This window comes from Typopeltis vanoorti, chromosome 11 (assembly GCF_054136105.1).
Source record: "Typopeltis vanoorti isolate ZY-2024b chromosome 11, IOZ_Tvanoo_1.0, whole genome shotgun sequence".
Classification (NCBI taxonomy): Eukaryota; Metazoa; Arthropoda; class Arachnida; order Uropygi; family Thelyphonidae; genus Typopeltis; species Typopeltis vanoorti.
Window position 1 is genome coordinate 14,253,257 of NC_143559.1, and position 23,337 is coordinate 14,276,593.

Genomic DNA, 23,337 nt, shown 5'->3' on the forward strand with positions numbered 1-23,337 from the left:
ATGAATTTATTCAATTGACTTCCCACGATACCAGCTTTACTGATTCTGTTGTCTATTTCTATATTTAGTTTACCATCTTCAGTAAAAATTGTGCCTAAGTAGCTGAAATGTTTTACTTGTTCCACAGGTTCCCATTCACAACACAGTTGACATTTTCATTGATTCTGCCTATTTTCATTGTCTTTGTCTTTTTATTACTGACCTTCATACCATATCTATTACAACAGCTATTCAATTTAGTCAGAGAATCTTGCAGACTTGTAGCGGATTTATTTAGAAGTATAACATCATCCGCATAAAGCAAAGAGCTGACATTAACATCTCCAATTTTGATATCAGGTTTAATACCACTTTCCTTCATAATGTGATCCATATAGATAACGAATAACAGAGGGGATAATGTACATCCTTGTCTCACCCCAGATTTAACATTAAACCATCTTCCTGTACTTCCTTCAATTCTAACTGCTGACTCACAACTCAAATAAAGACTAAGTATTGCTTGATATAATGCCCCATTGACACCATATAACTGCAGCGTATTGAATAGCTTCTCTCTTGGCACCTTGTCATATGCCTTTTCCAAATCTACAAAACTTAAATACAGATCTTTGGTATATTCCCATGCTTTCTCGACTATTTGTCGTAAAGTGAAGATCTGATCCTGACAGCCTCTATTTGGCCTGAATCCAGCTTGTTCTTCACCAAGCTTTTCTTCCACAATTCTTCTCAACCGTTTCTCAAGTATACTTGCATAGATCTTGCCAGGAACACTCAGTAGGGAAATACCTCTGTAATTCTCACATTCAGTTTTATTTCCCTTTTTATATATGGGTACTATGAGAGCTCTACTCCAATCATCGGGAATTCGTCCCTCTGTCCAGGCTTTCTGAACTATGCAGTGCAGCCACTGTAAGACTCTTATACCACCATACTTCAGCATTTCTGGTCGAATATCATCTACTCCTGCTGCCTTTCCACATTTCAAGCCTTTGATGGCTTTTTCTACTTCAAGTATGGATATGTATTCCTGACTGCATGCCTGGTCAGTGTTTTTTATCACTGTGCTGTCATCACTGCTTGTTTCATTTAGCAGTTTTTCAAAGTAATTACTCCATACTTCAAGGATATCTTTTTCTCCTGTTTTCATTTCACCTTTATCATCTCTAATTCCTTTTACAGCACTCTTTCCTCCATTCCTAAGCTTCTTCAACAACCTCCAGAATATTTTGCCACCTTCTTGATATTTATTTTCTATATTCTTGCCAAAGTCCTCCCATGACTTTTGTTTAGCTAGTTTTAGACACTGTTTAGCTCTCTTACATTTGTCTCTGTATTCTGTAAGAGTAAAAGCTGACTTATTTGCCAGGAACCTTTGATATGCTTTCTTCTTTTCCTTCACTGCCTCTTTAAATTCCTGTGTCCACCAGGGAGTTCTGATTTTTTTATCCTTGCACACAACTTCACCACATGCCTCTCTGACAGAATCAATCAATGTTTCCTTCAGAGTTTGCCACCGAATCTCCAAGGTTTGATTCCTGTTCTCAAACTCTTTCATTTTCTTTTCAATAATATTTCTGTATTTTAGTCTACAGTTTACATCTGAGAGCTGCTCAACTTTTATTCGCTTTAAAACTTTCTTACATGTTATTCTTTTCAATATGAAATTCATTGTTTTAAGAATACTTGCGACATAAGACTGAATGATATAATCACGTAATCACAAGAAAGATATTTATTTAACCAAATATTTCGGTCTGGAAATAGCAGACCATCGTCAGTGGTATTACAAGAACAGTTTAAAAAAAAAAAATATATACAAGCTAGAATACTAACAATAGATCGTTGAAATTAGAACATGCCGCGTGATGTTATATCACTAAGTATGAAACGAAATATTTTGAAGGTTATAGGTTCGAACGTTTGTTCAAGGAAAGCGTGGAGGCCTTGCTCCATCATCCCAACCTGAATCGTAATGACTGCATATCTATATCAAAAATCTGGGAAAGCCTAATCAAGATTACTCATTAATTTTTTTTTTTTTTTTTTTTTTTTTTTTTTATAGCAAATTCAATCATGTTTCTACTTCAAAATATTTCGTTTCATACTTAGTGATATAACATCACGCGGCATGTTCTAATTTCAACGATCTATTGTTAGTATTCTAGCTTGTATATTTTTTTTTTTTAAACTGTTCTTGTAATACCACCGACGATGGTCTGCTATTTCCAGACCGAAATATTTGGTTAAATAAATATCTTTCTTGTGATTACATGATTATATCATTCAATATGAAATTCAATTTTATCCTGCTCAAGACTAAATAGTGATCACTTCCAATTTCAAATCCTCTGTACACTCTGGTGTCCTGCACCAGGGAGAAAACATCACTATCAACAATAACATAGTCAATGAGACTTTTCTTATTCCTAGCCTCTTCTGTCCATGTGAATTTGTGCACATTTTTATGTTGGAACATGGTGTTAGTAATAACCAGTCCATGTCCTGAGCAGAAATCCAACAGATATTTGCCATTATTATTAGCTTTGCTCTTTTCTCCAAATTTTCCCAAAATATTTTTGTATGTCTCACAATCATTTCCTACTCTACTATTTAGATCCCCAACAAGGACCAACTTTTCCTTTTTCATTGTGTCAGTTGCTTTTTCTAAAGCCTCAAAAAATTCCTCCACTTCTACCTTAGTAGAACCTTCTGTGGGACCATAGGCACAAATAAGTCTCATTGTCCAGTTCCCCATTCTCATATTTGCCCACATTACTCTACTTGAGACTGACTGCCATTCAAGAAGATTAGCCTCGTATTTTGTGTTGAATACTATGGCTACTCCTTCTTTTCCTTGATTGTTATTGCCTGAATATAACATTTTGTATTTATTGCTCAGAAAGATCTCACCAGTTTTGGTCTTTTTTGTTTCAGTCACCCCTATTATGTCGATCTGGTACTTATCTAATTCCTCAGCTAGCTCCATTTCTTTGCCATTCAGGCTTCTTACGTTGATAGTACCGATCTTTAACTCTGGTGATGTTGAGTTGGGGTTTGTTTTCAGATTTGTTCCAGTAGCTGACTTTTCGCTGTTCGCCCTGGTTCCCTGGCGAAAACAACGGGGGCCTTGTTTAACCGGGCGACGCCCCAGCCGGCATGAAATTTTGTCATGTTGTACCATCATTTTTTATTTTGGTTTAACCAATAAGAATACAATTTGGTCGGCTAAATCCCAAATTGCCAGCCCATCCTCGTTCGTTCAGTATCAAAGTAGATACCCAACAGGGTGCACCACGAGAAGGTGAGGATTGGACATTAGGTCAGAGGCCCTGGTCGGTTCTCCGCATTCCTTTAAAGGCTATGTGGAGGTCTCCTCTCAGTTATGCATTAAGGGAAGGGCCACTACCAAGACTAGTTTCGACCTTTATTGAGGTCTCTTCAGTGGGAGCCAGGCCCAAGTGGAGATACCAGGCAGAAGCATTAGCAAGGTCATCTCTACCTATAGGAGTTGCCAAACGGTGTGCCACCTTTTATTAAATTACTCTGGATTTAGAGAAAGATGTTGAAAGTTTATTTTTCACTTGGCCATTACCAAGACTAGTTTTGACCTTTATTGAGGTCTCTTCAGTGGGAGCCAAAAACTTTCAACATCTTTCTCTAAATCCAGAGTAATTTAATAAAAAGGTGGCACACCGTTTGGCAACTCCTATAGGTATAGATGACCTTGCTAATGCTTCTGTCTGGTATCTCCACTTGGGCCTGGCTCCCACTGAAGAGACCTCAATAAAGGTCGAAACTAGTCTTGGTAGTGGCCCTTCTCCTAATGCATAACATTATATATATCTGCAAGGAGATGTGTTTTGCATTATGGGAGATACTGAGATAGGAGTGATGTTAGCTTGCTCCACCTTTGCAGCGAGTTTCCTGGTGTTGTACCACCTTACCCCAGTCCTGAAGATACTTTCAGTCGCAAACTTTGTTTGCTCACACTCGGATAAAGGATTAAACTAAATTTATTATAGTCTAACCAAGTGAAAAATAAACTTTCATCAACTTTGTTAGTTTATTTTTATTATAGAATTTTTGTGCTAAAGATAAAAAGAACAAATTGTTATTATTTGTATTATATCAGACATCCATAGGGTCATTACTCATCACAGAAAGCCATACTAGTTAACACACTCCACAGCACCTATCATACCCTACTTGTGCACTATGTGCATTTACTCTGGCATTTCAACTATTGTTGTTTGAATGCATTAACCTTAAAAGATCAGTAGTATTGAGATTTAAATAATAAACCTTCTTTCAAGAAAGAGCAGACGTTAAAAGCAGAATATTAAGAACTTTGATCATAATTTATTTGCGATCAGTTGTGAAACTATTTAATTCCTATCTTGGATGATAGAACGAAAATGATTTCATGTGTCATTCAATTTGAGAGCACGTTTCCAGTTAATTCACTTTTCTTTTTATAATAACAAAAAAAAAAAAAAAAAAAAAATTTTTGCCTATAAAAGGTTGAAACTTATAGCACCGCCGTTTATAGGTTTCAGCCTTTTGGTGGGTCGGGAATTGAGATAAATTGGAAACTAGAGACCAAAGATTTGCATTTTCGTGCTACTTCAGGCCTCTGGTAAGCCAGTTGATATTATCACAGGGAGCAGTGAACACTGTTTGGGGGATGTGGAACTTGCATCCTATTATAAGTAAAATAGAGAAGTTATCCGCTTCATCACTCAGGCTAGCATTAGCTTCCTATGTGTGTTTGCTGTAAATGATACTGAAACATAATGTAAACAATTTTTTTCTCTTAATTAATTAAATTAAGAGAAAAATAATTATTTAATGTTTTTAATGAATGGGAGATTTGTGAGTGTGAAAATATCGCTTCCCTCCCACCCTATCCAGTTAACCTAGTAGGCTATACCAAAACTATTAGCATAAAACATCTTAATTCTTTCTCTCTTTCTTTGATATTAATTAAAAAGTGTTAAAATATTGTTACTGAAAATGTGGGGAAAATCATAATCATTCATTTAAACACTTCAGTTTCCTAACATTCATCAACCATGTCTATGACTTATGCCTGTGTTCATATAATTAACAAAAATTGATTTCTCTTTAATTATTAGAAATTAACCATATTTTGAGATGAACAAATCCTAAAATTTTGTACCACTATATATATTGGTATAGTTTTGTAAAGTACAAAAAGTGCAAATATTATAAAATTACAAATTTATAATATTTGCTTTCAGTTTACTTTATGTAAACGATTTTACTTAGATTTTTATTTTCTGACACTATGTTCAATTCAGAAAGTTAGTGGCCATTTATTTCAAGCTTCCTCTTTAAACTAACTTGCTGTCAAAAATTATAAGTTGGATATCAGTGTTTGAAGCCAAAAAAAAACCCCAAAAAAAACATTTCAGTATATTTTATAACAGACTAACTGAAAAGTATTGAAAACTATATTCATTCATCAAGGAAATCGAATCCATCTGAATTAAAAGGCATATAGAATTATTCATGCTCAAACTTTAAGTTGTCACATTTCTGTTGTAAAGCACTTCATCCTTTTTCTCCAATGCAATATAATTTTGTTAATTTGTAAAAAAAAAAAAAAATAATTTCTCTTCTTTGCAATTTTTTTTCTCCTCCTTCTACAGAACTTACTTATGATGCTGGAACAAACCCAGTGTTTTGAGATGGAACACAAGTTATATCTTCAGAAGTTTGTTGTTAATGATGAACATATTCAATAAGTATAATTTTTCTGCAGTTACTGCAGAAAAATTTCCATAGTAGTTAGCAGAGATCATTGATATACATATATATAGCTATACAAAGGATCAATTTTTAATGTAGATGAAGCGGGACTGAACTGGAAGAAGATGCCATCAAGAACGTTCATTGCAAAAAGAGGAAAAAACCATGGCAAGTTTCAAGCCAGTTGACGATAGGCTAACCTTCTGTTACATGTCAAAGCTTCTGGTACCTTAAAACTAAAATCTATGTTAATTTATCATTAGAAAAACTATGTTAAAATTAAACTTCTAGTGCATTGGAGGTCTTATGCGAAAGCATGTGTAACTGCAGAAGTTTTCGAAGAATGGTTTGATTAGTGCTTTTTACCAGAGGTGCACGGTTATTGTAAAGAGAAGGACATCCTTTTCAAAATTTTACTCCTTGTAGACGATGCTCCTGGGCCAACCTTGAACATTAGATGATCTGTACTCTAATATTTGACAGCCTGCCATCCAAAACTACCTCATTGCTGCAGCCCATGGATTAGCATGTCATAGCTTCAAGCTGCACTACTTAGGAACCTTCAGCAAGTGTATTGCAGCAGTGGACATCCAAGAAGGTACTGAGCAAGAAGTCGTCAGGAAATTCTGGAAGGGCTTTTTAGTCTTAATGGTATTAAGGCTATATGATATGCATATAATGATGTTAAAGATCTCTGCACTGAAAGAGACATGGAAAAAATTATGTCCACAGTTGCTAGATGATTTTAAAGTTTTAGAAAATCCTGTACCTAAAGTAACTAACAATATTGTTGAGATAGCAAAACAGTTAGAGCTAGAAGTGGAGCAATAAGATGGAGCCCATTCTTGGCCTCTCAGGGCCATAAAATAAAGGCACATCTTTTTTTATGGCTCTGAACCTAGCACATCAAGAAAAAAAAGATGTGCCTGAAAAGGCATCCATCATTGAATCTAAAGCCCTAACTTCCAAAATTCTTTCCAAAACTGTCAGTCATTTTGAAGCTGACAAAGGTCTTTTGTAAAAACACAATCCAATTTTGAAAGGAGTTTGAAAGTAAATGCTAACATTGCAAGGGATTATGCTGTTACACAGAAATATACAGAGAAAAGGCAATTTAGCTTGACAGGTACTTTTGAAAATAGCCAGCACCATCAACATCAACCCAGTCTCACCAGATGTAGAAGATATATACAGATATGACAGTATTATGCCCTACCAACAACAGGTGGCATTGCAGCATACGAACTCATTCAATAAATCTGTTTTCATACCAGTTAGTTTTTTTATTTCGGTCATGACCACCACACGGTCTTCAAACTTCAATACAGTTCTTTGACTTATAGACATTTTTGAATTACAGAACTCATGGAACCAAAGGTAAACCAAACTCTGAGGTGTGACTGTAAATTGAATGGCAGATATAAAAATTTGGCATGAAAATAAGCAATAAAAACACCAAAGCTTTGTAAGTAGACATGAACATGGAAAACTTCAGCTACACTCTCAATGGAAAACTTATCTTCTTCTTTTCAGCCATTTTCTGTCCACTGCTGCGCAATGGCCTCCTCCAGTTCCTTCGTTCTTGGTAGTGGTTGACCAGTTTTCCCAACAAAATTTGACAATTCATCACTCCACCTTCTTTTAAGATGTCAGAAAAGAAGGTCTCTCAAAAGGTGGGATATCTCACCTTTTGAGAGACCAGTCGACTCGACTGTTTTCAAAATCATGGCTCCAGTCAGGCAGACACCCACAATAAGCCCATTATTGAACTTTGAAAGATCCTTTGTATTTTTTCCCCATTGTGATCAACAGTGTTGATGATTGCTGATCAGCAGCATTCTTAAGTGGTTGCCTAGAACAGCTGGTGATGCACATGACTAAGTATTTAGTATATATGATGCATAAGTGATTTTATGCATATCTGCATAAAGATTTCTAATTCAGTGACTAGTATGTGTATATCAAACTACATTCACAAGGCATCTGGTAAGCATCAGCTAAAGATAGAGGCAACAGCTTATCTTTTGTAGATGGAAGGTATGAAAAAATTATTTATTTAGCATATTGGGTTTATACAAGAAATTAATGAGCAAAACTATATATACAGACTAATAGTTACGTTACCCAGTCAATGACACTATTTGGGAGTAAATGCAAGTTCCTGAGGCCTCCAGGGAAGGAGTGTGTGAGGCAGTCATCAATGATATAATGCATAATCTGCCCAGCACCACTCTCACAAAAGGCTGACTGTGAAATTCCCCATATATAATAAGCAGGCACAGTGGCCTTGTCTGCTCCTAAATCTGTTTACCTGGCTCCAGAGGTGTCGCAGTAGATTATCCTAGAGGTTTGATAATTGGATCTTAATCAAATACTTTTGGTAGTTAGTTCCTGTATCTTCTCCACCAGTCTTGGGGACTATCATCTGGTATTTTCACAAACCATATGGGAAATCCGGAGGTAAGGTGGCGAACTGGAAGTGGAGAGATATCTTGATGTATAGGAAAGTGCATGTTATTTCTGATTTTCTTTATTTCTTTGATGGTAGCTTCTTCTCCTCTGAATCACGGAGGAGTGATGTGGGAAAGAACAGGTAACCATGGTAGAATAGTAGATCTTAAGGTACCTGAAGTGGTTCTCATTGTCATGTTAACTGCATGTCCACAAGAGTCATGTAGTGACTTTTGCTCTAAACTGGCGAACAATACTCCTCAACAGGGAAGACCTGAGTCTGGGCTTCTGTTCTAAGAGGAGTCAAGACATTACAAACCCAAGTTGTGCTTCTCAAATTATTTTTAATAGTAAAATATATGAGATTAAGGTGAAACTACTTCATAATTCTACCAATAGGTTCAGAGATACTAGAAATATACAGGATTGAAATCCTGTGCTCTGCTAAGAATCCTAGGTTTTGGAATGTCGGAGTCATTTATCTGTTGAATTTGATGAGGATTGTAGCCATTTCGTTCCATAAAGTTTTGATAGAAGTTCTTGTTGTAAGCCACAGGTAGAAGAGCACACATTACACGGTTTGTTAATTAATGACTTAACAACACTGATGTTTTGTGTGGTGTGATAAGCAGACATTTGATATATATATATCTAGGAGTGTCTAGATTTCAGATAAACACTGGAATTATTCGTTTCGCCTATGGATGGTACCATTGGACTATTGTCTAATCTATTCACTACATGTCAGGTATTGAGTATACATTACATAGTTTTGTTTATGAGGAAAATGAAATGGTACTTTCCCAGGAGCAACGAGTTGTTATATTGCCTGTCGTTCTTATGCAAATGTTGTTGAGGAGTTTCATCAGAAGTATCCCAACTCTCTTGTTCCTCAAGATTCAACAATTAATCAAAGATTAATCAAATGCTTTTGGGAAACTGGATCAGTTGCAGACAAACAGCAGCATGGAAGATTCTGTTTTGACTGAGGCTAAAGTGACTAGTACACAACGTATCGTAACATTCACCTTCAAAGAGTCTTAGAAAACTCTCTGCACAGACAGATATGTCATATGGCAGCACTTAGAGAGCTACCAAACAATTAAAGCTTAATCCATAGTGTGTTCACGCAGTTCAGGAATTGAAGCTCTGGATAAGGATAACATGTTAGGTAGGCGAACATCACTAAAGCAATCAGATCAGTCAGTGATTCTATGCTTCAAAAAGTTGCATTCAAGATGAAGTGGCCATTTTGAGCATTTGCTTTCATAGTGCTATTTATTTTTGCATTTGTAAAGATATGGTTATAAGCTTTGTTTGTAGCAATTTAGTTCTATAAATTTGTCACTACTATTGAAAAATTAAAGTTTATTATATGATGTGTTGAACTTTTGGATCACCCTGTATAATTTATATATGTATAACGTGGTTCCCACCCATGAAAGGTTATTAATAAACTTATAGTACGTGTGTGTGTGTGTGTGTGTTATTATTATTACAGGCAACTCCAAGGAGTCCTTAGATTCATCGAGGGAGGCCCTAAACATCATGTCCATCACAACTATTTGATATTCACACAATATCTATCATACTTTGCTTTGAACTCATTCACTGTCATAGCACACACAACAGACTCTGGCAGCTTATTCCACTCATTCACCACTCTAAAAGTAAAAAACCTAGCTCTAACTCCTTTACTAACCACACTCTTGCCCAGCTTCCATAGATGTCCCCCTAGTTCTCCCACCACCAGCCCAGCTTCCATAGATGTCCCCCTAGTTCTCCCACCACCAGTCCTGTTCTCAAAAATATCCTGAATTAATCCTATAGAAACTCTTTAGCAATTTGAATGTCTCAATTATATCTCCCCTTTTCCGCCTATCAACCAATTTCTGCAACCCACAAATCTTCAACCTGTTTTCATAAGGTTCATTCCAAGTCTATGGAATGAACCTTATGATCCATCCTTGGAATGAACCATATCATCTTGGTCATTCACCTCTGGATCCTCTCAACCTCCTCCCCAAGAAGAAAGCTAGGTGACCAGATCTGGGCACAGTAATCAAGATGGGGTCTTATCAAGGCTCGATACAGAGGAACAATAACTTGCTTATCTCTGCTCGTCAAAGTATTCTTCAGCATCCAAGTGATTTCATGAGCTGATTTAGCCACTTTTGCGATATGCCCCCTAAACTTCAACTCCCTATCCACCAACACTCCCAAGTCCCTGGCCTCATCAATCCCTAGAGTACAGTTCCACCAATGTGATATACTGCTGCTAATCTTTTCTCCCCAAAATGCATAACCTTACATTTTGCCACATTAAATTGACATCCATTCTCCTTATCCCATACCTCCAATCTATCCAAATCATCGTGCAAAATTTTGACATCTTCTGCATTCACTATTGCCCTACCCAACTTAGCATCATCAGCAAACAAATTAACCATTCCTCTTAGATCCTTCCCTATATCGTTAATGAACAAATTAAACAGCAGTGGTCCAAGAACAGAACCCTGCGGCATACCACTAGTCACAGGCAGTTTTTTGGACTCTACTCCTGAGTAGACTACTCGCTGGTATCTATCCATCAACCACCCTCCTATCCATCTCACCACCCCTATATCCATTCCCATATGCTGCAGTTTACTGATTAGAATTCCATGTGGTATCCTGTCAAAGACCTTAACCAGGTCCAGCAGTATCATAAACCCATTACCCTTTTCCAGTTCAGCCGTCACTGTGTTATATAAAACTATGCTCATTTTCATCAATCCATTCCTGTATTTTACCCTTGACTACTTTCTCCAAGGCCTTGACAACGACTCCTGATATGCTGATCGGTTGGTAATTTGCAACAGTAGTCTTGGATCCCTTCTTAATGCAGTGAAACTTTTTTCCCTTCTTTCCACCCCTTCAGGACTAAACCAGACCTGAGACTCAGATTAAACAATAAGATCAAGGGCACTGACAATTCTTTAGCCGCTTCATGTAATACCCATGCTGATATACCATCCAATCCCACAGATGTATTTACATTAAGGTTCTGTAATAGACTATTCACCTCCACTTCATTCACAACAATTCCCATATAAACTAATGGTTCCTTCATTCCTTCAACGTCACCACCTGGATGATATATTCTTGCAACGTGCACACTCAGTAATTCCACTATATCGACTGATTCAGTGACCTCCCTACACATCGGCATTCCTTAAAATCATTCTGCCGTGTACAGTTTTTCTTTTACTAGCTAGCAGCATATCGAAAAAACTGTTTGGGATTCTCTTTAGCTTGCATGGCTAATTTCCTTTCATAATCCGCTTTTGCCTTTTTTGCCACACTTGTTACCCTTCTGACCTGCGCTTTATACCATTCATGTGCCTGCAGGTCACCTTTCTCCTTAAATTCCTTCCACAGTTGTTTCTTTTTTTTTGTAACTCAAGTTTAATGGTGTTATTCATCCATTTAACCCCCTATTTGATTTACTATTCGGACTCTAAGTATACAATCTGCCATAACCTCCTGCAAATGCTCCTTGACCACTTCCATTTTATTCTCTCTGTCAACATCCAACCCTTGCAGTTTTACATGCCAGGACACTGAACCAAGCAATCTACTAAGCTTGTCATACTTGCCAACATGGCAATTCCACATGCACCCTGTCTTAACTGAAAATTTCACATATTTAGCCACCTCCCAGGTCAAGACCCTATGATCACTCTTACCAATAGGTGGCAACATGGCCATATTCATTACAGTTAAATTCTCAGATGCTCTTACTAGGTCAAGCACCCTCGAACCCCTAGTATTTTCCATTACATGCTATCTCAGATAGTTATCTCTCAGTAACTGAATAAAATCCAGGTCCTTACATGTGTCCTCTCCTCCTTCCAATCAATGTTACTATAGTTGGAATCCCCCATAAAAATTATCCTCCTTCCACTCATTTCATCAATTTGCCTATGCATACTATCTCCACCATCTATTCCATCACCTGGTTTATAGCAGCACCCAACAGTACATTTTGTTCCGTTAGTCTCAATCTCACACCAAATAGCCTCAAATGAGCTCCTTTCACTATCCTGGAATACAACTTCCATTCTCCTTGGTTGCAGTTCATCAGCTATTATCAATAACACTCCTTCCCCCATTTTATTCTCTCTGTCCCTCCTGAACACACTATATTCTACACATTCTATCCCACTAACTATATCATCTTCTGTCAGCCATGTTTCACTAATGCCAGTAACCTGTGGCCAGGAAGAACCAACCAAGGCCAAAAATTCTTCCTCCTTGTTCCTAATACTCCTGCCATTAATATACATGAAATGCAGAGGTCCATTTGTCCCACCCCTATCTTGATGAGTTATACTAACTATCCCATTCTGATTTGTTGTCCTTCGTACTGGCTCGGGCACGTTATAAACATTCTTGCACTCAACTGCCTCACTGATGTCTGCATATCCACTTCCTCCCCTCCTTAATAGTTCTAGTTTCCCTGATTTTGCACATCCACTCTCACTTCACTCAGCAACACTTTTTCCAGTCTTCGCACACCAAATCCATTCAAATGTAAGCCATCCATCTTGTACAAATCCTTTCGCCCATCAAATTATTATTATTTTTTTTTTTACATAGTCCAGAAACTCTGCTCTATAGACCAAAAAACAGAACTTTTTCAAGCCACTTCAGACAATAAGTGGGTGCAGTCTCACACCTGGCAATGAAATTCATCTCACACGATCTGGATTGTCTAGTATGGGCAGTTAATAGATGTGAAAGAAACTGCATTTCTTATATGTGCAAGAGTCAATATAATTCACAATAGGTCTTACAAAACGCCTCTCTTTGTGGATTTTTGAAGACAGTTATATGGTCTTCATAAACGAGGAGTCCTTCCAAAATGAGTGCATAACTTCTTCAAAATAATTTCATCTAGGAGCTTATTTAATTGTCTAATTCTATGTTTTGGTAGTGTTATAACTAACTTCTTGATTGGTGAAGATATCCTGTAAAAGGCAGTCTGTCTGTCGTAGGCAGCCTTATCCATATATAGCTTTTCCTCTATCTGATTTTGAAATATACAGTTCTTTTGTTTTAATGAAAGCAGTGCAGTGGTAGTGGATAAATTACAAATTTCAGTGGTAGTAGATGCAGGTAATTTGCTTCTAAAGAGTGATGTAACAACTTCAAAGTGTGGTTTGCTTTCACCTTCAACTGAAAGACCAGAAGATAGCATTTGATATTATGCAAAAAAAAAAATCATCATTCAGAATGGATTAGGTACAACAGCAAAATCATCACCTTTATCTATTACAGTGATCTCAGCATCAGTCCACAGGCATCCAGAAACGATAATTACCCTTTTATTCATGGGAATATTTCCATTTATAAATTTGCTTACGATATAATGATTCATATTTTTGCATCAGTCTGTGTGAATGTCTTTCATATGAGCAAGTTAATGATTGCTTTGAAACACAGAATGATATCCAGTAATTTGTCATTCAGAATACCTGAAATCCTTCTTTCATTCTTCTTTTTGCATGAGCTTCAGACAACTGAATAGTCTCTCTAAATCTAGCAAATGTAGGAATAACTTTCGTGTCACAACATTTTTTGAGAAAGGCAATCTAAGCACGAAGCTCACCTTGTAATGCTGATAATTTCCCTAATTTACCTGTTACTTTAGTGAATTCTTCCCTGTGAAGGATAATGAGCAATCTTTAATTAAAACCACAGTTATTTTATATTGAAATTAACAGGACATCATCAGTCTGCGGAAACAACAAGCAACTTATAGAACAGGAATATAAGATAAATATGATACAATGATCAGTTTACCGATTAAAATGGTTGCTATATGCTAGAGAAATAATATACGGTAATACTGTGTTTATTGTTTTTTTGTTGTTTGATTATGCTATAGGTACCTTTTTTAATTATTAGTAACAAGTATGTTTGTGTTCTGAATAAACTGATTTAAAATCCAGCAGAATATTAACTTAAATTTATTTTGATTCTCTGGTGGTGTTTACACAATTATGCATTACTGTGAATAACCAGTGATAATTGGATAGAGATGACAGTCTTTAGTATTACTGAACATCAGTAGCTCGATATCATGTAATTTGTTTTTAAATTAAAGATACCAAGAAATTATATACTTGGTTTAATTCCATTATCCAAGTGTAAGCAAACAAAGTTTGCACATGAAGTATCTTCGGGACTGGGGCAACTCATGGCAAAGGTGGCATGACTTCACATCACATGCCTTAGTATCCCATAATGCAAAGCACATCTCCTTGCAGACATGTATAATGCTATGCATTATGGAAGGGTCACTACCCAGACCAGTTTCGACCTTTATTGAGGTGTCATCAGTGGGAGCCAGACTTGGAGGTCAGATACCAAGGTTGAAGTAATGCAGAAGTCATATTTTCCTATATGAGTTGCCAAAAGGTGTCACACCTTATTATTAAAATACTCTGGATTAGAGATAGATAGCTGTTGAAAGTTTTTCACTTGGTTATGTGCCCACCTGGTTGGCCGAGTGATTAGTGTATCCGCTCTCCAGCCAAAAGGCTGTGGATTCGAATCCCGCTGTGGGCATGGATGTTCGTGATTGTCTGTGAAAATACTAGTAGTGGTGGTGGTCGGCGGTAGATGGTGTTGTTGTAGATGATGAAAGTAGTAGCGGAGACAGAGAGTTGTGGAATAGGTGCCCTCCCTCGATGAATCTTTGGACTCCCTGGAGGTGTCATGTAATAATATTATAAATTAAAGATACCAAGAAATTATATACTTGGTTTAATCCATTATTCAAGTGTAAGCAAAGAAAGTTTGCACCTGAAGTATCTTCAGGACTGGGTTAGTGATAGGTGACTGGGGCAAGGTTAATCAAGTCATACCACCTTTGCCACGAATGGCCCCAGTCGTCCTGAAGATACTTCAGGTGCAAACTTTGTTTGCTTACACTTGGATAATGGATTAAACCAAGTATATAATTTCTTGGTATCTTTAATTTATAATATAACCAAGTGAAAAACTTTCAACAACTATCTCTCTCTAATCCAGAGTATTTTAATAATAAGGTGTGACACCTTTTGACAACTCATATAGGAAAATATGACTTTTGCATTACTTCAGCCTTGGTATCTCACCTCCTGGTCTGGGTCCCACTGATGAGACTTCAATAAATGTTGAAACTGGTCTGGATAGTTACCCTTCCCATAATGCATAGCATTATACATGTCTGCAAGGAGATGTGCTTTGCATTATGGGATACAAAAGCAAATGATGTGAAGTTATACCACCTTTGCCACGAGTGGCTCCAGTCCTGAAGATACTTCAGGCGAAAACTTTGTTTGCTTATAATTAAAAGAAACACACGTATTAACCGCAGTGAAAATTATTTAATTGTAAATATTTCATCATAAGTATCTTAAGACATCATCAGTACAGTAGTTTTAAACAATAATAGGAATAACATACAGTTAGGGTGCATGATTACAATAGAATCTCATTAAACGTGCATAACATGCTACAGTAGTACAAAAAAAAAAAAAAATTATTTAACACAATTTTGTATGACAATTTCCCATACTTCAGGAATAGTAAGAACATCGTTGCGGTTTAAGTTTGGTCTGTGTAGTAGGGCTTCAGAACTTTCTTTGTATAAATGTTCACTGTTTATATAAAGATCTATGTAAAAGTTTAGACTTTTCCCAATGGATTCTATGGTTTGGATTTTGAATTCTGTGTTGAGAGAGGCCAGATTTCTGCGGTTAAAAAAGAAGAATGTGGTCTTGATGTTCTGAGATGTGTTTCTGAAAAGACATACCTGTCTGTCCAAAGTAATATAATTTGCATGAGCATGAAATCTCACCTATGATGTTGCCTGGCATTTATGAGATTACTATTCCTAAAGTATGGGAAATTGTCATACAAAATTGTGTTAAATAATTTTTTTTTTTTTTTTTTTTTTTTTTACCACTGTAGCACGTTATGCACGTTTAATGAGATTCTATTGTAATCATGCACCCTAACTGTATGTTATTCCTATTATTGTTTAAAACTACTGTACTGATGATGTCCTAAGATACTTAGGATGAAATATTTACAATTAAATAATTTTCACTGTGGTTAATACGTGTGTTTCTTTTAATTATGATCGCACCACAGGTTTCATTATTTAAAAAAAAAAAAATTGTTTGCTTATACTTAGATAATGGATTAAACCAAGTATATAATTTCTTGGTGTCTTTAATTTATAATATAACCAAGTGAAAAACTATCAACAATGTAATTTGTTTTGTTATTATGGTAGAGGCCAAAGCTATCATATAGTTTTATAATCCATCAAGTAACCATGTGGAAGTGATAACTAGTATATTAATAATTTTTGAAATTCATAATTTCTACAAGATTTTTCTTTAAGCAGGAGAGACGATGAGGCTTCATGTATTTATTAATGCTAACATTGTTAGCATTAATAAACACATTTTTGATAAGGTTATATTTTGTAGTAATATTAATATTTAGTTTCTCATCTCTAATTTATTTAGAGCTACAAAGAAATATTGATGAGCCAATAACATTATGTGTAATCGGAAACAAATGTGATTTAGAGCACATTCGGACGGTTACAACAGAAGAAGCTTCCAAATATGCTGATGCAGTTAGTGCCTTATATTTTGAGACATCAGCAATTACAAATAAAGGTAAGATTAATTCTAATTTTATATGATTATTTGCTTTAGTATATCATGGTAACATGGCAAAGAGTGGAGTGTTAAACAGTAAGCCTAGATCCACAATCTTATTGAGTTCATTCCTCCAGTACTGTTTAAGTAAACAAAAACACCCGTGATCCTGGATACTTACATAATCTTTCTATGGATTTACAATTGCATGGCTTATTAACAATCTATCTGTAGATGAAGCCAGGGTGGAATGAACTATGAGGAATAGAGCAGATGTCATGGCCTTTCTGGATCTAAATAGACTGTATGAGTTGGTGAGTGAATGGAGCAGCTATTTCAGTGTTACAAATTGTATGGTCTTCAAATATGGTAGGCGAGGATGGGATGCACAGTATACAGTTAATGGGGAAATTTTGAAAAAGGTGAAGAATATTAGCGATCTGAGAGTAGCAGCAGATAGAGACTTGAAGTTTAGGGTGACACTGCTAAAAGTGGGAGAACATCACAACAGATTATGGCAACAATGAGGAGTACCCAAGCCATCATAACCCACTAAGCAGATAAGGCATTGTCCTGGAGCAGGTTTAACAAATGTGTTTTTTAAGGGATGGAAAACAGTGCTTGTTAGGGCTGAATATACTCTTACAATGAATTCTTAACATGTAGAAGCAACTCATCCTTTCTTTCAATGTTACATAGTGATCAGCATTCATTTTGATAAATGATTGAGACTACTACTCTGTTAAGAATAATCAGTTTAATTTTCCAATGTTTCAGCCTTCATGTTAAGGTCATCATCTGGAGTATACAGAGACAAAGTACAAATTATATATTTAGTTTAATCCTTTATCCAAGTGTAAGCAAACAGAGTTTGCACCTGAAGTATCTTCAGGACTGAGGCAACTCGTGGTAAAGGTGGAATAAGTTCTGATCACTTGCCTTAGTATCTCCCATAATGAAAAGCACATCTCCTTGCTGATATGGTTAATGCTATAAGTTAAGGGAAGGGCCACTACCCAGACCGGTTTCAACTTTTATTGAGGTCTCATCAGTGGGAGCCAGACCCAGGAGTGGTGACAAAATATGTTACAGTTCAAACATTATGCCAAAGTGACAATGATTTAATCAACCATTATTCTACTGGTCTGACATGTAGTGTGGAGGGGAACTACATTAAAGCTATATCCTATATTTTTTAACATGGGCAGAGAATAAATTCAGTCGAATTGTTACGGTTTTGTGACAACGTGTTTATTAAAAAATACTGTTTTTTAAAACTAAACAAGTACTAAAAAACAAACCCGACAAGTTTCATTAGTCGTCAGACTAACATCTTCAGGGGTAAAGAGAACTAACAGTTTAAAGCACAAACTATAAGAAATTACGAAAAAACAAGTTCATTTGTTGGTATCAACAAGACTATGACGCCTCCTCCACCAGACTTCCTAGTTGGCATAAATTCCAGCAGGTAGCATTCTCCTGGCATCCACCAAACTCAGACTCATTCATTGGACTGCAAGATGGTGAAGCTTGACTCATCACTCCAGAGATTGCATTTCCAATGCTCCCGAGATTAATGCCAGCGAGCTTTACACCATTTTACACAACACTTTCTGATATTAAGCTTGTGTCCATCTGTGTGGCCCTGGAAACTCATTTTCTTCAACTCACAGTGAACAATTTGGGCTGAAATTGCTTGTAGAGCATTTCGGAATGCAGCTGGAGACTTTCAACGAACAAAGACAGGCAAATTTTTTTGCAGCATGCAATACGGTACTTAGCACTATTGCTGTGATTTTATGTCGACACCAGTTGCAATTGTGCTGTTGCTCCTCCTAGTTATTTCTATTTCACAAAAATAACTCAGTTCATCAAGATAGCTGTAGCAGGGTAGAAATTTCCTGAACTGAGTTGTTGCAAAGGTGGTATTTCATGATAGTACCATGTCAGAAGTCACTGAGCTCTTTAGTATGACCCATTCATGTTCGTCTATGAGGATTTCAAGTCCATATGCTTCCTTTTATACCTACAAGCCATTGGCTGTTATATATATATAACTATGTCCAGTATTATATGAAGGGTGTCTGGATATTTTTGATCAGATCATGTATTTTCTACCATTTTTCTAGTAGCAAGGTTTCAGAACACAAAGACTACATCTGGTTTCACCAGTACAGCCGCTCTGGGCTGGCAGACCATGCCTTAGATACCCACCATAAAATTCGTTGGAAAAAAACAAAAATAATTCATCGCAGCAAGTTTAAATACAAAAGATTATTTAAAGAATCTTCAGCAGCTCTAAAAAACGTTCCTAACCTCAACAAATTTGGGTGCATGAAACTACCCCAAATTTGGGAGACTTACATTATGAGAACTTCAGCCCAACAGCCAAGACTACCAAATTAGCCCACAAGAGGGCACCATTAGGACTTTAGGAACAATATTAGTTTCTTGCTTTCTTCCTCATTTGCTTTGTGTTAGTGCCTGCGTGCACATACCATATCTTTATGTTCATGAAGATGGCAATGTGACGTTGCCGAAATATAGAAGTGATTCATTAAAGTTACCTTTAATTAATATACTTCATTTGCATTGTTAATTCTGTAAACTAATTACCAATTATGTCTAACCAACGTATAAGCCTTGCTACTAGAATCATGATCATCCACGGAGATGCAATCGCACGAAAGTCCCGTCAATACGGCAAACTGAGGTTGAAGATATAGAGGCAAATAAATCGTCTGATGTTCCTAAAACGCTGCCGGGATAACAAAGTGATCCCTAATTGTGTCAAATTGAAGCACTGTTTTACTTCAGAGAAAGCTCTACGCATTTATAACCGCAGCAGGTTCGCACTATTAAGAGAACAAATTACCGCGACGCGCGTTCTCCTTGCCGACGAAAACAAAACCTTACGGGCGCTAGAGGAAGAGCTTTCGAATACACTCGGCCGTGATCTATGGTCGATACTTCATGACATCTCATGCTCATCGGCAAGAAAAGAATTCGAAAAAATACGTAGTCGGCACGTAAAAAAATACGAAAACCTGACAAAGAATTCTACTTCCTTACCACAGCCACCACTCAACACTGTAGTCAACCTCTCGTTGGCAGTTTTAAAGCCTGAAGCACTCGCCGCACTTTCACGTGGTCACAATTTCGCCCTAGCTCCTAAAAGGATGCCTGCTGAAGAAATCATGATCCATATAGAGCGTGGGATTCGCAACCTGCCTAACCATATCGCCAACAACGTAAGACTGGATGTAGTCGGTGTTCTGACTAAAGCCAAACCTCCAAAAACCAACTTATCCAAAAACGAATATGCAGCCCTACAAGAATTGAAAAACAACAAAAAAATAGTAATCACCAAAGCTGATAAGGGAAGCGCCACTGTGGTGCTCAATCAAAAAGACTACAAAGGCAAGCTAAATGCTTTAGTACTAGACCGTACTACTTACCTTCCTATTGAATACAATCTGACCAGCTCTCAGATTAGAACTCTCCACAGACTCCTTAAAGTCACTTCTTGGCCTGTGGAAGTCACCAACAAACTTAAACCTTATAACTCTAGACCCCCCCCCCCCCCGATTATATGGACTCCCAAAAATACATAAACAAAATGTGCCATTGCGTCCCATAGTAAATGGCATCGATTCCCCCACATATAAATTAGCCAAACATTTAGCCAAAACGCTCGCATACTACACTGGCAACACACCATCACACATAAAAAAACTCAGCCCACTTTAAAGCCAGTATAGAAAACCTCAAACTCCAACACACTGACATAATGGTCAGTTTTGACGTCTCCTCCCTATTCACTAATGTCCCACTCAAAGAAACCCCTTGAGCTCATCCAAGCCAAGTTTCATCCCGATATCTCAGCCCTATTTCAGTTCACAATGAACTCAGGCTATTTCGTTTGGCAAGGAACGTTCTACAAACAGATAGAGGGGACAGCCATGGGTTCACCACTTTCCCCACCCTTGGCCAATTTCTTTATGGAGACATTTGAAGAGAAAGCCTTAAACTCCGCCCCACAAAAACCCACTATTTGGCTTCGTTATGTGGATGATGTGTTTGCTATTTGGCCACATGGCTCAGACACACTCCACTCCTTCCTAACACACTTAAACAACCAACACCCCAGAGTCCAGTTCACCTTAGAAAAAGAGGAAAACAACACCCTCCCCTTCCTAGACACTTTAATCACCCGCCAGCTTAATGGATCTTTGGTTTTCTCTGTTTACAGAAAACCCACCCATACTGGCCGATACATTCACCAGCAATCCCCCCCCCCCCCCTCACAACAATATGGTGCTATAAAAACACTATATAACAGGGCAAAATTAATCTGCTCAGGTGACAAGGCCCTGACTACTGAACTAAACCACATCCTCAACACTTTCTTAGCCAATGGCTATAACCCCAAAAAAATACTAAAACCAGTAAACCACAACCCCCCTCCCCCCACAATAAAGATTACACCAAGTCTATCACCATCCCCTACATCCAGGGCACCTCTGAGAAAATAACCAATATCCTCAAAAAATATGACCTTACTTCCTGTTACAGACCATATAAAAAGTTGGCATCCCTTATCCGCTCTACCAAAGACCAACCACTTCCCCTAGACCTACCTGGTGTATACTAGGTCCCTTGCAGCTGCAAATTGTCCTACTTTGGCCAAACAGGCAGAACAACTAATATCAGGATTTCAGAACACAAAGACTACATCCGGTTTCACCAGTACAGCTGCTCTGGGCTGGCAGACCATGCCTTAGATACCCACCATAAAATTCGTTGGAAAAAAACAAAAATAATTCATCGCAGCAAGTTTAAATACGAAAGATTATTCAAAGAATCTTCAGCAGCTCTAAAAAAACGTTCCTAACCTCAACAAATTTGGGTGCATGAAACTACCCCAAATTTGGGAGACTTACATTATGAGAACTTCAGCCCAACAGCCAAGACTACCAAATTAGCCCGCAAGAGGGCACCATTAGGACTTTAGGAACAATATTAGTTTCTTGCTTTCTTCCTCATTTGCTTTGTGTTAGTGCCTGCATGCACATACCATATCTTTATGTTCCTGAAGATGGCAATGTGACGTTGCTGAAATATAGAAGTGATTCATTAAAGTTACCTTTAATTAATATACTTCGTTTGCATTGTTAATTCCGTAAACTAATTACCAGTTCTACCATTTTTGTTGGTGCTAATCTTATTTAATCATTTTTCTGAGTCATTTGCTATGGACTAGTTAAGTAATTAGTCTATAAATTATATCATAATGAATATTGTGTAATAATTTATAGTATATGAAAAGCATACTCAAATATAACACATTATTAACCTGTCTTCTAGGTATTGATGAGGCCTTTCTTCAAATAGCAGAACATGTAACTGCAGCAACATCCACAAATTACCACTCTGATGTAAATAGTAGCAGGTCAGCTACACCTGATATCACAACTGATAATAATGGTTTTCATCTCAGGGAGTCTTCTTTTGCAAAATATAATCAGGAAGAAAAATCTTTCATCTGTTGTTAATATTTTTTGTATAACATTTTTATAACTAAAACAGTTTAGCAAGTTGAATTTTTGTATGAGAAAATATTTGTGCCGTTTGTTTTACTTCATTTCAATGTAGTTTTCTAGTCTTATCATCAGGAAATGTTTAACTGATCTTAAAGCAGTTGGAACAAGCTGAACATTGCCTGTAATTTCATCCTTCCTATGCATATTCATTTCCTAAAGGACCAAATTTTATAAGCACTTTAGAAAACCACATACACCACATGTTGTGTATGTGTGTGGCTATGTGGTCTGTTTTCAAAACCTTAAATCATGAAAGTATATGGTTCTCTTCCTAACAACAAAGTGTTTGTCGTGTGACATCACAAAAAATGATAAATTCCAACTCATTAATTATGTATGCGAATTAATGTGTTATTTATGTTACCAGAATTTTTCTGGTATCATAAATTTAAAATTATTGGCCATTATCTTTTAATATTTGAAAGTTATATATATATTGATCATCTTAACTTTCTAGTATGATGTATATTAAAAAAAAAATGCTCCTATATCAACTTGAATGGTCTTGCCTAACAAGACACTGTGTTACCTTGAATTCAGAAAATCTTCCAGTATAAAAAAATCTGTTATGTACATAGCATTAAAAAAAAAAAAAAATTATAATAATTTCATTTGATGTCTTTATTTTAAAGCATATACTGTGCGTGTGTGTGTGGGGGGGGTCAGTTTTACTATTGAAGTAATAATGATTTTGTTCAAGATATGTCAGTTCATTTTAGCATTCCAATTTGACATTATATGTCAAATTTGGAATGAAATCCTAAATATAATGTTATTTCGGAATATTATTGCATATTATT

General features: G+C 36.7%; 1 protein-coding gene across 8 annotated transcripts in view; it reads left to right on the plus strand.

Annotated features, from left to right (window-relative positions):
- Positions 1-22,650, plus strand: part of LOC150101313 (ras-related protein Rab-22A-like) — a 377,479-nt gene extending 354,829 nt beyond the window's left edge. For all 8 annotated transcript variants that reach the window (XM_090400390.1, XM_090400391.1, XM_090400389.1 and 5 more), the window contains 2 exons: positions 16,797-16,952; positions 22,302-22,650. In XM_090400390.1, coding sequence (XP_090256516.1) covers positions 16,797-16,952; positions 22,302-22,489 — 344 coding nt within the window. In that variant the 3' untranslated portion in view covers positions 22,490-22,650. The remainder of the gene's footprint in view (positions 1-16,796; positions 16,953-22,301) is intronic.
- The last annotated feature ends 687 nt before the right edge of the window (positions 22,651-23,337 follow it).